The following is a 14,247-nucleotide window of genomic DNA, read 5'->3' on the forward strand; positions in this document are numbered from 1 at the left end:
AGATGGAAGTGGGCCAAGCAGTGGCACACCTTTGACTGTGATGAGCACTGCTGCCGTTCTTACCTCTGGTAGATAGACATTTGTTGATTGCCTCTCAACCATTTCTTAGTCACCTACCCTGTTCCTCACAGTTGCATGAATTTCCCACTTCTGTGTTTTGGGTGTACAAGATTCCACTCTTTCACATTCAGAGTTATCTTTTCAAGATAGATCCAATGACGTCACCTTTTCTCGTAAATCCTTCAATGGCTTCCTAGTGCTCGTATGTTTGTGAGAAGCTATAAGGAGCCTGATCCCAAGCTTCCTTTCCAGACTTATCTCCCTCACTCTGATATTCCCTCCCTTCAGGACACCTAACCAATCACCGCTTCTTAAATCTGTATCTTCAAACCCCCACTATTTTGCTCATGTGCTTACATCTGCATGCTTTCTAAAATCTTAACATGCTTCCAAGCAACCTCCTATTTGAAGTTTGGTCTGACTCACCTAATCAGAATTAATCTCTCCTCTTTTGTGTCACCCTGCAGTGATGTTTTTCATCCCCTGTCATCTCCATTTCCTAATCACCATGATATTTTTTCATCTAGTATCATCTCTGTGCTTCTTCTAGCACTCTGTTCAGATTTTTTATCATAGTATTCAATGAACTGTATTATAGTGTATCTGCATCTGTATTTTGTTTTCCTAATACACTGAGTTTCTTGGCAGCAGGGATACATAGTTAACAGCTAACATGTACTGAGGGCTTGCTAAGTGCAAGGCATGATTCTAAGCACTTAACATGCATAAACCCATTTGATCCTTATAACAACCGTAGGAGGTTGGACTATTACCATCCCAGTGTTAAAAATAAGGAAACAACAGCAGAGAGAAGTAATTTCTTCAAGGCTTTGTTTCTTGCTATTGGAAGAATAGCAAGTCCTCTAACTCCATAACCCTTGTTCCTAATCAATTCCCTATACTGCTTTTTTCCCTTCTTTTCTTCCTCCCTCCCTCCCTTTCTCTCTTTCCTCCCTGTCTTTCTCCTCTTCCTCCCTTCCTTCCTTCCTTCCTTTTTTCTTGACTTCTCAATGTCTATTGCATTTTCTAACATGTAGCTGTACATGTTTCTTGAGCAAATTAATTAACATTCTTTGAACATGTATGAGTAGGTCTTAGGGAGAGGTAGGCACAACATCTTCCCAGACAGGCTCTTTAAAAGTTTAATAAATCTAAGTTAAATCATACATAAACAATTATGTTTCCTTAGTTTGAAAGTGATGACAGCCAGGATCCATTTGAAGCAAAATTTAAGTACACTCCGTCAGAGCACACTAATTCATTTTTTTTTAAAAAGCAAAACAAAATCGAGCATGTTAAAACATTAAAATGTGTAATAAATAATGGCAATAAACCCCTCTATCCTATACTTGCAGGGTTTTATTGGGTGACTTCATAACGTAAAACTGCTTTTAGAGATGACAAATTTACAAGCTTTCAGCTGACACATCCATGATTAATGTAAATGACTTTTTCAGCTTGAAATCAGCATCTACGTTTAAGGATTCAGATGCCTAAGTTTGTATCTGTATTAATACATTTCCCTCAGTTTGAAACATCATTTTTACACATCAAAAAGATTGCTGATGTCACTTTAATTAAGTATTTTTTGTTTGTTTGATATCCATGTCAGGATAATAATTGAGTAGTTAAAATCTGTATGGGACTGTATGTCATAGACACACTTCATGCTGCTGAGACTAAAGCTCCCAGAAATCAAGAAAAGTAACAGGGAAAAGGTTACAGAAGGCATTTTCCCATGAGCTTTTATTCCCTGCATTCATAAACCTTCCTGTCTGAGGAAACTCAGATGGTCACGCACACCAAAAATTACCCAGCAAAGAAGGGTAGGCTTATCCTAAGATTGCCAAGCAATGACGTGTTTATTTAGCTTTGTGTCTTGAAGACAGTCCAATGATTTTCTACAGTTCAAGCCCTGAACTCCTAAATTGTATAGAGTCTTCAAAATGGAATCCAAATACCATGAAAGAAGAGCTACAGAAGTTTCAATGTAGCATTCCCCTTCTCACAGGGATTGTCATATACAGCCTACACATTTAAAACGCATGACTCTGGGCTCCTTTTCCCTTCCTGATTACATCTACTCCAGACACTGACTTTGACACTGTTTGGGAACATTCAACATAGATACCACTTCTGGAGAAGACATGATGAATTACTACAACATGTCCTAGTACAAATGTGTTTGTGATTAATCTTAGATTTCATTATCTGACATGAAAGAATCATATTTTACATGTCTTAAAATATTAAGTTCTTTATCATCAACTTTTAAATTTGTATAACCCCATCCATCATTCACAGTGAGGCAATAGGATCTGGCAGGTGTCCCAGTTTTATCTAACTTGGTTTAGAAGCTAACTACAGTACACTTTGTGAGGCACTGTGGGGGCAGCTGAAAGATCTCACTAGAACACTCTTTCAACTGTAAGACCAAACATAGGAATTGAAGATCCATTATTTTTATTGTTTGCCTCATTATGAAACAGGTTTTTTTCCCTAACTTAAGGTTGATTTAACCATTAGGCACAGTGGGCACAGTGCCTAGGGCCCATGCTATATTTAGAGATTCATGGAAATTTTCTAATTTTAACTTCCTTTAAAATATGAAGAAAAAGTGAATATAATAGTAATGAATATATCTTAATGAATTCCACTTGGGTTTGTTTTTATTTTCTTTGGTGAAAGGAGCCCAAGACGGCAAAAGTGCCAATGGCCCAAGAAAGTCATAATGCAGCCCTGATCTTAGTTGATATTTTTGCTGAGTGGATTCTTGACAGGCTTGAAAATATTACTGTGGTTCTCAGAGAAAGAGCCTTAGACTAATAAACAAGTCCTGGGTGCACAAGTTATGAGTTTTGTCAAATGGACAAATCACTTAACCTCTTCTACTCTCGATTTCTTTATCTATAAACATGAGTAATCATATCAGTGGCTTATGTATTTGGCACTCTCCTAGTTATAAGACTTAACTCATTTAATCCTACCACAACTTGGAAAAGGGTTGAGCTAAATGAGACAGACACTATAATCACCATTATACACCTGCCTAAGCTGAGGATCCAAGGGTTGACCTGATTCCCCTAAGTACCCACAATTAGTGAGTGGTACAGCAAAAATATGAATCCAATCTGATTTGAACATCTGCTTTCTTTCAGAGTCACTGTGAGGATCAGTAGACAAAAGAAATGATTTCTAAACACCTAAGCGTCATTTAAATGTAAAGTAGTTAATTGCAAATGATGGCATTTGCTTTGCTAACATTTTTTCCCCAAAGCATTTTTTGATTCAAATATGAGAGCTACATGTAGATGAAACTACTTGTCATCTAGGTTTTGTGCAAACTCATGAAATGGTAACATAACCTAGTCTAATATGAGTGCAGGTATGTATAATATATGTTATTTTAGTCATACATATGTATCTATTATGAGGATATTGGTGGTCAATTATTAAATTCAAATTAAATTTTAAATTATTCAAAAGATAGTAGGGGTATTTGTTTAAAAAAAAAAAAACTTCATTCTGTAGGAAACACAGCCACTTCAGAAGCAAAATGTTGAAAAGTCAGACCACACTTTTCTCCGTATGGACATCTTACTAGGGCAAGTCAGGCTCTAACTCAGAGAAGATAAGGGAACTAAAGTTCTCCCACCCTTCATGCTTTGAGAAGGCTTCTGCTTTTCCCCAAGTGCCAAACACTCCAGTTGAGGGGCAGAAGGGGCTAAGTCATCCTGGGAAAAAGAAACAGTTTCCATTGCTGGTCAGAAGAAATGCCACAGAACCCTAGAATGTTAGTGGTGGAAAAGACGTGGTTATCTGTTGTCTCCTCATTTTATGAAAATAAAAAACCAAGGTCAGGCCAGAGAGATGATTTGAGCAGATTTGTGGCAGAATCTGTTTGTTAGTCTGGTACTTCTCTCATAATAACATGAGAAGTGTTAGTGGGAGGAACATGTATTTATTCTGCAAATCAAGCCAGAAGACTGAAGAGATGACAGTTTAGAGACTTATCAGTAAATGGAGAAAGCCCCCCCACCCCCCCCCACCCCCCGCTCCATGCTTTTGTTGGGGCTGAACATGAGCAATCTTACTAAGAATTATTGGGAACATAGTGTAGCACAGCCATCTCCCACTAGGACAGAAATAGGTGATAAAAACATTAAACAATGACAAACAATCACAAGAATGAAAGTTGACCAACTCTGGGATGCACAGAGTTGCACAGGCTCCCAAAACATGGGATTTTTGGTACTAAAACTGAAACCAGGTCCCAGGAAAACCTGAACAAGATGCCAAAGACATTGTGTTCCTTTAAATTTTCAATTTACATTTCTAATCTTCCTATTATTTTCAGATTTGTCTGTTGAGAATGTGGTTGTTGATATTTAATAAACATACAGATACAAACACACACATTCCTATAGAGAACGGAGGGAAGAAAACAAGATACAATCCCTACTTCAAAGACATGTTCTAATGGTGGAAGAGAGATCGAAAATAAACACAGTAAATAAATGAAGTACACAGTATGTTATAAAATTCTAAGTGTTATTGAACAAAACAGAACGGAGGAAGAGAACTGACCCAAAGCAGCAACTTTTTTTAGGAGGATGGTCAGGGAAGGGCCTCACTAACAAGCTGACATTGGAACACAGACTTGAGGGAGATAAAAGACTGAGCCACGTGGATTACTGGGGAGAAGTGTGTTCCTGGCAAAGGGAACAACACATACAATGACTCTAAGCAGGGAGCAAGCTTTATGTGTTTGAAGAGGAGTGAAGGTCCAGTGTGAGGTGGGAGCAGGGTAATAAGAGATGAAGCCAGAAACGAATATTCAGATTCTCCAAGCCTGTTCAGCTGCATCATGCAAAGCTGAATAGGCAAAGTTGAACGGCTAAAGACATTTAAAATAACATTAACCACAGAATGGTTTTATCAGGAGGAGTTAGAAACTAATGCCTCTAGAGACTAGCAAAGCAGTGGTCCCAGTAAAAGATGTTTACCATGAACTACAGATACAAGGTCTGCTTAGAGCACTGATGAACATGTGCAGTAATTATATGATACTCATAATCTCATGAGTTTTATAGATTGAGGAGAGAGTCAGTACTTTTCATGTTTAAAAACAAACATAGATAAATTACTTTGGAAAACAACTATTCTATATCACATGAATAATGCCATTTCACATTTGCTAATAATTTGCTTTGTACACAATAAGAGGCAACAGTGATATTAATTACATGGATATTAATAAAGAAAACTAACCCATTTCACAAATATGTGTGAATTTGATCATTCTTAAATTTCAGAACAGGGAGCCACACTTGAGGAAAACATTTCTGATGTAACAAGTAGAGTGACTACAAAGTCGACACATACCTTCCAGAATTAAAATGTAAGCCAAGAGATATTTTGCAGATGTATGTGGTATTAGCCAGCATCTGGTCTGTGACAGTGGTGATATGAAGAGCTGGAAATACTACTGGACTATTCCGAAGTAGGAAGATGTAATCTAATCCTCAGTAGCTCTCCTATGACTTGAGAATCTCCTCCTCCACTCCTTACACCACCCCTACACAACTGGACTACTGTCACGGACACTGGACTATTAATCAATCTGCTCTTGCTCCTCCCCATACCTTTTCCAAAGTTACCACTCCAGCTGCAAACATGATCACGCAATCATGCCATCTTCTTACCTAAAATTCTTCAGGCACTTTTCTTCAACTTCAGAATAAATTCCAATCTTCATTTTGTAGCATAAAAGCCATTTATGACCAGATGTGTCAAGGTCTCATTTCCTGATAATTCTCCACATGGAATCTACATCTATCTTCTCTTTTATGCCCCCGAGTAATGTTGTTTCTTCTCTCTACAATTAGTGTGTTTCTCCTCCCCTCATCCCAATTATTTTCTCACTTCCATTACTTCTTGCTCAATATCCAACTCCTTTACGAAGGTTTCCTTTATAGTGTCTACCCTCCCTACTCTTCCTCTACGTCTCCAAAGCAAACCCTTTAAAAGAGTTATCACACCGGATTTTAACAGATGCTTTACTTCTCTGTCTTCCCCACCAGGCTGAATTACTTGAGCATGGGAGCAGAGGATGATTCATCTTTGTATCACTAGCTCTTAGAACAGTGTCTGGCATCTAAGTGATACTTGTAAGAAAGATAGAAGAATCAATAATTTGATGAATGAGTAAAATAAGGACTATCATTTCGGGCAACTTATTCAAGCCACAGCTTTTAATCTATGAAGATATTTTTATTTTGCTATCATTCACTTTAAACATGAAACCTGATTTTCAGCAAATTTCAACCATTAGCATCTGCATCAGGGATAAGTGCCTACGTTACAGGGTTTGATACAATAAACTCATATATTATCTGCAATTCCTATAGCAATTCTCTTTTCAACCCCTAACAATGTGGCAACCATGTATTTTAAAATTTTCATTTATAATTATGGAATTACTAATAAAACCCAAACATTACATTATAAGGTAAATTTTTACAGCATTGACTTTCAGGTTGTTTTCTTAGTAGCACTGTAGGACCTTTGTCACACAAGATCTCATAAAGGATATACAGAATAGTAAAAGTAGAAACCACAGCCATTCAGGTGGAAGCCGAAATGGGGATACCCGGACTTCACACTGATTTTTCCCTCTACTTTCCTCCTGTGGGTCTGCATTATGTTCTTGCTGTATTATTTAAGAATATCTAATTCTGCTAAGCAGAAAACAAGAAAAATGTGATGGATGAAACTCACAAAGAGTATTAAGTATAGATGGTGAACGATCCATTGGCTTCCAAGACATAGGTAAAATTCATAAGTGTTAAGCATAATTAGAAAAGAAAAGTATAACTAGAATATAAATTAGTAACTTATAAGATGTAGATATCTATTTCTTACAAATAGAATAAATGAAATATATGATAAAAAAAATAAGTGGAATAAATAGGAGTATCACTTACAGTGAAAATAGATACAAAGACCAAATCACAAGAAACAAATCATGCCGCCTCCAGATTGAAAGGTATATCATCACGGAGTCAACCCCCTATTTGTGACATATATTATGGTTACATTTTGATCCCATGTATGTTTCATCCTACATGTGCAGAGAAAAGGCAAAGCTATTCATTAGGTCAGTGAAAGTGAGAGCAGCTGACCAGGTTCTGCCTCTAAATACCTCTGGTAGAACAGAATGTATTGACTCCAGGTATCTTCCTTCCCTAAGCCTCTTTGTCCAATGTAAGTTATAACCACATCTTCAATAGTAAAGGCCAATGTAGCAGAGAGAGAAAGAGAGGCAGGACATGTAAATGTTGTGCAACACAGGACTCCAGTAGGATGTTCCTTCCCCTCCTCTTAACCTATCACAAGTACATTCACCCATCTCCAACTCTTTCCTCTTGCTTCTTTCTGTGTGTTTTCATTGGGTTCTATACACTATGTTAAGTCTACTACCTTAGTTTGGGTCTGTGAGTCTTTCTGTCCCTTGACTCTTGAAAATGTCTGTCAGTTAATATGCTTGGAGGCTACCATTGCCTCAATGTAATTTCCCACATGACAGGGATCCCTGAGACTGTTATCTGTTTGGAAAACATGATTATAATGCAATCTTACAATCAATTAATATTAGTCCACTTTTGTAAGCCTTTCATTAATCTTAACTGTTATCAATCATGGTTGAATTTAACATGGCTTTTACAGCATTCCCAGACTATATTAGAACACTTTGTTTTTAAAAACGTATTCTGAATTCTTTTCTAGGAATCTTATCCCTTAACGGAAGTGCTAGTATATAGCGACATTTCATTACAGTTTGGTATCAAAATACATCCAACTTTCCTTTCAGCTTTCAGTGCTATCCCTCTGACTTACATGCTCTGACATTCTATTAAGGTTATATTCAATAATGAGTTATCCTAATTTTTACTCTTCCTGATGAAAAACTTTTAAGATTTTAAACTTTTTTTTAAAATTTATTTTTGAGAGATAACAAGAGAGACAGAGCATGAGCAGGGGAGGAGCAGAGAGAGAGGGAGACATAGAATCTGAAGCAGACTCCAGGCTCTGAAATGTCAGCACAGAGCCCAACATGGGGCTCGAAACCACAGACCATGACATCATGACCTGGGCCAAAGTTGGATGCTTAACCAACTGAGCCACCCAGGTGCCCTTGAAACTTTTAAGATTTTAAAATAAAACAATTTTTAGGTTTCTTTCCAAATATATAATAGACTAAAAACATAAAATAGACTCCTAGAGTATTGATACACATTATATTAGGTTGAACTATATGAAACTGACATTTTTGTATATCTAAAACAGCCAGATATTGGTACTTTTATAATTCAAAGTAATAGATCTACTGATCTAACCATTATCTAGCTTAGACCCCTTAAAACACTTAATAATTTCAAGCATCTGATTGAGAACTTCTAATGTTTCTATTGGCTTGTAAGTAAACTTCTCTCGTTTTGGACAATTTTAACCTATGGAAAGTTGAGTAAAAATTTGTATCGCTATAACTTCAGTTAATGAGTACAGCAGTTACATTCTCTATCATGCAAGCCAGAACACTTTAGAAATAGGACACTCTGAACAAGTGTAACCTGAAACAATACCAGACACATAAACCAGTACAACCATACTATGTATGAGCCACGATGAATATATACGAGTCCCCCTTTACAAGCTATCCTTTAAAATAGCTGGTGATTTCTACTATTGCTGTTTGCTCCTATTTTCATGCAATCAAACATGACTCCATCTCTGAATCGTTACTCTGCTGGCATGACTTTGAACCCTATAAATTTAACTTAGCTTAGGGGCGCCTGGGTGGTGCAGTCGGTTAAGCGTCCGACTTCAGCCAGGTCACGATCTCGCGGTCCGTGAGTTCGAGCCCCGCATCAGGCTCTGGGCTGATGGCTCGGAGCCTGGAGCCTGTTTCCGATTCTGTGTCTCCCTCTCACTCTGCCCCTCCCCCGTTCATGCTCTGTCTCTCTCTGTCCCAAAAATAAATAAAAAACGTTGAAAAAAAAAATTTAAAATTTAACTTAGCTTGAATATATTAAGTATATTAAATATGTACTACAAAGGTAGGAGAATCAAATTCAACTGAATTCTAAGCTAAAGTTTCTCAATCACAAAATGGACAATTTAGAGAACTAATAGACATCCTTAAGTTAATTTTTGGTTGTAAATCACGGGTTCCTCATTTGCTCCATCTTTTTTTCCTCCTCTTCACCCTACCTTCTTCTCCTTATTTCCCTCTTTCTCTTACCGATATCTTGGGCCTGCAATGACAAAATTAATATTATTTAGACTCGCCTTTGTTTCTCAATATTAAAAATGCAGTGACCTGTTTTAGAATCCTTTTGATTGAATATAAATACAAGTATCCACTTGCTAGCATCTTGTGTAGAAATCTATTTTTTATCGTCCTATGTGTAACTGAAATCAAACTAAGAAATAGAAACAGTGGGGGAGCCTAGGTGGCTCAGTGGGTTGAGTGTCCAACTTCAGCTCAAGTCATGATCTCGCGGCTGACAAGTTCGAGCCCCGCCTTGGGCTCTGTGCTGACAGCTCAGAGCCTGGAGCCTGCTTCAGATTCTGTGTGTGTGTCTCTCTCTGCCCACCCCCCACTCATTCTCTGTCTCTCTCTGTCTCAAAAATAAAATAAACATTAAAAAAAATTTTTTTAAAAAGAAGTAGAAAGAGTGCATGAAACTTATTGCAGGGCTTTGCACCCAGTAGATACTCAATAAATCAGTGGTTCTCACCTCTGCTATTTACCATATTCTTTCTCAGTGTGTAGCCAAATGTTGAAAGATGATCAAGTGGCTATAGTGTGCCAGAATTTGCCTCCTATGTACTAAGAGATGTTCACCTAGAAATAAACAGTTATATTGAGTGACACTCTGTTGAAAGGTGATGATGTGAGTTCTTTGAAATTACTATTACTTTGACAGGAATAGATACAGTAAGAAGTTCCTCTACCAGAATTAGTTTTAAAAAGTTAATGATTTTTCTGTGTTTAGTGTTATTAATCCCTTCAAGTGTGGCTCCAAAACTTCTAGTGTTAAAGAGTTTGCCTCAAATATGAAAAGTTTGAAATGCATTGTAATAAATGTTTATTTGAAGAATGCTGATGGACCAATATAAGTTTAAAAATGAGAAAAAATAGAAGGAAGGGTATGTTTCCTATGTTCCTTTATGGATGAGGTGACTTTTCTGTTAGTGCTGAATCTAAAATCATATTGATTTATTGCCCATGCTTGCCTGTTGCCTCTCAAAATTTATCATATAACCCTAAAAATCTTAAACTAACTACCTCTATATATAATAATTTTATCTCCTTTCCCACATTATTTAATAATCTATTGTTCTTAAATTTCAAAAATGAATTAAATTTTAACAGAATTTTAAAGTACTATGGTGGCAAATCTGGGCACTATGAAATTGGAAGTTTGTTTCACAATAAAAGACACTTTAGGTATGAGAAGCCAATCTATTTATGTAAAACCTTATTTGGGGACATTATCTTTCCCTTTAATAGAACACCATTTCCTCAGACTCCATGGGTTACTATGGTATCCTGCTTATATTTGCTTCTGCTAATGTTCCTGAGTCCATTAATGTTCAATTGTGAAATTGTTTTGACTGGTAGACTTGGCAGTCATGGCCAATGTGAGATGAAGAAAGCAGCTCCCTGAGCAATCAGAGTGGTAAGAAATAAATAGAGAAAAGCATCACTGTCACAAGCTCATGTTAAATCATCTCAGCCTTATTACTTCACAAGATAACCATAAACCTGACAAAATGCCACAAACAATAAAAGCAAGTTTCAAGTACTTGTTGAGTATTTTTCTTCAAATTATCATTGATCACTACGGAAAAAAAAGAGCTGTTTCTTTTGGTTAAAGATACTTAATGATCTATAAAATTTTCAATGTAGAAACCATAAATAATCCTCTTTCATTGATACCTTTGATTTGGAAATCACATGGAAAAGATGAAAAAAGGTATATGCCACCCGAGTGTAAATATAGGGCTCTTTAAGATAAGAGCCATCATTATTAATCCTTTTAACTACTTCCTTTCTTATGACTAAAATCAGATATAAAATAATTTGCTCCTTTTTCCACAAGGGTATGATATACATATTACATGATGTAATCAGAAAATTTTCTCATCATGGTTTCTGTAATCCTTTTATCTCCCTGTATTTCTAACTCAAATATGTGTTAAAATTTTAGAATCTGTATTAAGCGTTGGCAAGAAACTTTAATAAATTTTAAATTCTCATAGTGAGACACTGTTTTCCCAAGAAAATCAATGAGGTGGAACCAAAGAACATTCCTGAATCCTGGGTACTTAACTTCTTGATAAAAGAGTCCTGACAAATTAATCTGGCAAAGCCAATTCAGGTGTGAAACTACATGTGGTGGCGATAAGCAGCATTTATGGGCTAGCAAAGTTTTAAAACTCCAATTATTCTTTAATACCTTAAAAATTAATTGACAAAATAAAATTATACTTTGCCATGCCCAAATGCCATAATACATAATAGAAAAGTTATGTCTGATTTTTCCATAATTCAGTCTTACATCTGAAACTAAACTTGTAAATATGTCTCACCTTTTTCTATTTCTTCCTCATCTTTTTTCCTGTTTTTTTTTTTTTTTTTACTTTGTATTGTGGAAAATTTAAAACACATGCAAAAGTAGAGCAGTCAGTATAATGATCTCCCATGCACCCACCACTCTGCTTTAACAATTATTAAGAATTTGCCAATCTTTCTCATCTTCACCTCACTTATATTTACAAGAATATTTTAAAGCAAATCTCACATAATCAATTCACTTGTTTTGGGTATGTATATTAGCAAGTAACACTTTTTTTTTCTATAACACTTATAAATACTACTATTGTCATCTTACAATATTCCTAAAGATCCCTTAATATCACCAAATATCTAGTTCATGTTCAAGTTTTATAATGTGCTCATACATATTTTTTTCAGTTTCTCATTTAAATCTAGAACAGCCCATGCCACCATGCCCACCCCCACGAGGACCAGGAGTCATCGTATTTGGTTCCTGTATCTGTTAAGTCTCAGTTCCCACTCCCCACTCCTTTTTATTCATGTCATTTATTTGTTGAAGAAATCATGTCGTTTATCCTTTAAAATTCCCACATTTCAGATTTGGCTGATTTTCTCCCTCTTATCCTTCTTATTACCTCTTTTTTTTTTTTTTTTTTTTTTAAATACAGAAGACAATACTGGGGTTGGCAAAGATTCAATGGACACATCTGTTGTTACATGATAAGATAAAATAGAAGCGTAGGACTGGAACTCAGATTCTCTGCTGTTAAATGCACAGCCTCTTTCAGCATGGGGAAGAAGAAAAATGAGAAGTTTGGAGACTGAAAACCTGGACTGGGTGCCCAGTTCTATTCACCAGTTGAGTGACTTTAGGCACGTTACCTAAACTCTCTGAGCCACATTTTCCACATCTGAAAAGTGAAGGTGATAAATTCCTTCCTTGCCCATAAAATGCTTATTAAATGCCAGGCATTTTTACATTCTTATTTCAAGTTACATTTTTTTTTTGTCTATTTGGAAAACACCAAGTTGGTTTTGAGCAAAAATAGTGCCAATTTTGGTTCCATTACAGGCCTGATGGTAAGGAGTTTGAGATGAATGAGGTATTGTTTAATACTCACTAAATCTTTTTTGAATGTCAAATCAAGCACTTTAGTTCTCTTCCATCTTTCTAGTCCAGATTTGATCCATCCTAAAAAGCCTGAATTGTAGGATGTTTAGGTTTGTATCTAACTCTACATTCTGTCTCTACCCTAATGTACATCCAAAAAGTCATTTAAATAGTGTGCATAACTTAGTGAAACTATTTTCTCTTTTCACAACCCAGAACAGCATGTACATCATTATTAAGACAGTCTTTTTGATGCATTGTTTTTATGTAATAGATTCTTATCGCACATTTAGTAATTGCTTCTTTTTGCAAAAACCCATTTACATTTTAAGGACATAAAATTAAGTTCAGTTTCTTTAAAAGAATTGTTTAATTGATCAAAATGTAGCTACAGTAAAAATATATGTAAAGTGATCCCTTTCCAGTTTAATAAAGCATTTATTGGAAAAAGGGAGGGATGCCTTGAAGTAGTTGTGTCTTTACCAAGATTAACTACAGTGGATTCCAGGTCTCCAGAATGTTATAAAAATGAAGGATGCAGAACATTCAATGGAGGACCAGTAAGCAGTGATAAATCCTGCAGCATGGTCAAGGAAAATGAGAAGAACAGGAGGCTCAGAAACCAATCTTTGACTATCAGTAAACACCTTAAGACTTTGGAGCAATTCCACTGATATGGTGAGAACCAAAGCTAAAATTGCAGTGGCATAAAGAATGAATTAGAAACAATGAATTTAAATTAAGCTTCACTGGCAAATGAAAGACTAGAGATGGGTTCATTGCTTGAAATTAAGATGAGTATAAAGGAAGCCTTGGAAAGAAAGTCCATCTTTTCCTTTCAGATAAGAGGAGTAAGGAGTGACTGATTAATTAGATAAACTTAGAATTGGAGATGGGTGAAATTAATAGGCTCCATGCCTGATGGACTCTAGTTTCTTGAAAATGTAATAAAGAACAGTTTGTTGAGTGCAGGGTTGAGTTTTTTGAGGAAAATTATAAAGATTTCCAGGAGTTGGTGAGCGAATGTGCATGAGACTGATTAGGAATCAAGAAGGGTTGTGACGTAATTTTCTTTAAGGATGAGTGGCAACAGTGTCAGGCAGTCTTTCTTGAGCACCACTAGTACCAGGGAAAAGCATGGAGTAAGCTGATGATCAAGCTGAGAGACAAGGCAAGATCCAAAGAATGGGACAAGACAGCAGTTACTGGTGAGACTGCTATTAAAAAGATTTAAGAGGAGCTCCAATCAAAGTAGGAAGAGAAAGCCAAGAGTGAACAACAATCTAAGAGGAAGGACTATGATGAGCTAAGAGGCTATGGAAAGATGGGGAAAAGACCGTGGTCAGAAAGGGCACTTTCAAAATTCAAGATCTCAGAGAAGGACCACAGGACTGTGCTGCTGAAATAGTGATCCCATTGGGTTAGAAGAGGTTAACAGTTTGTTAAA

General features: G+C 36.3%; 1 protein-coding gene across 8 annotated transcripts in view; it reads right to left on the reverse strand.

Moving 5' to 3' along the window:
- Nucleotides 1-14,247, reverse strand: part of PDE1A (phosphodiesterase 1A) — a 349,550-nt gene that overhangs the window by 193,307 nt on the left and 141,996 nt on the right. Inside the window, exon 1 of one of the 8 annotated variants that reach the window (XM_086719097.1) lies at nt 5,766-8,306. The exons of the other annotated variants lie outside the window; for them this stretch is intronic. Within the exon in view, the coding sequence (XP_086575223.1) occupies nt 5,766-5,818 (53 nt within the window). The 5' untranslated portion in view covers nt 5,819-8,306. Of the gene's footprint in view, nt 1-5,765; nt 8,307-14,247 lie in introns of those variants that run through there. 8 annotated transcript variants of the gene reach the window in all.

Source organism: Puma concolor, chromosome C1 (genome assembly GCF_028749965.1).
Source record: "Puma concolor isolate L17-30 chromosome C1, mPumCon1.1.hap2, whole genome shotgun sequence".
In the NCBI taxonomy this organism is placed as follows: Eukaryota; Metazoa; Chordata; class Mammalia; order Carnivora; family Felidae; genus Puma; species Puma concolor.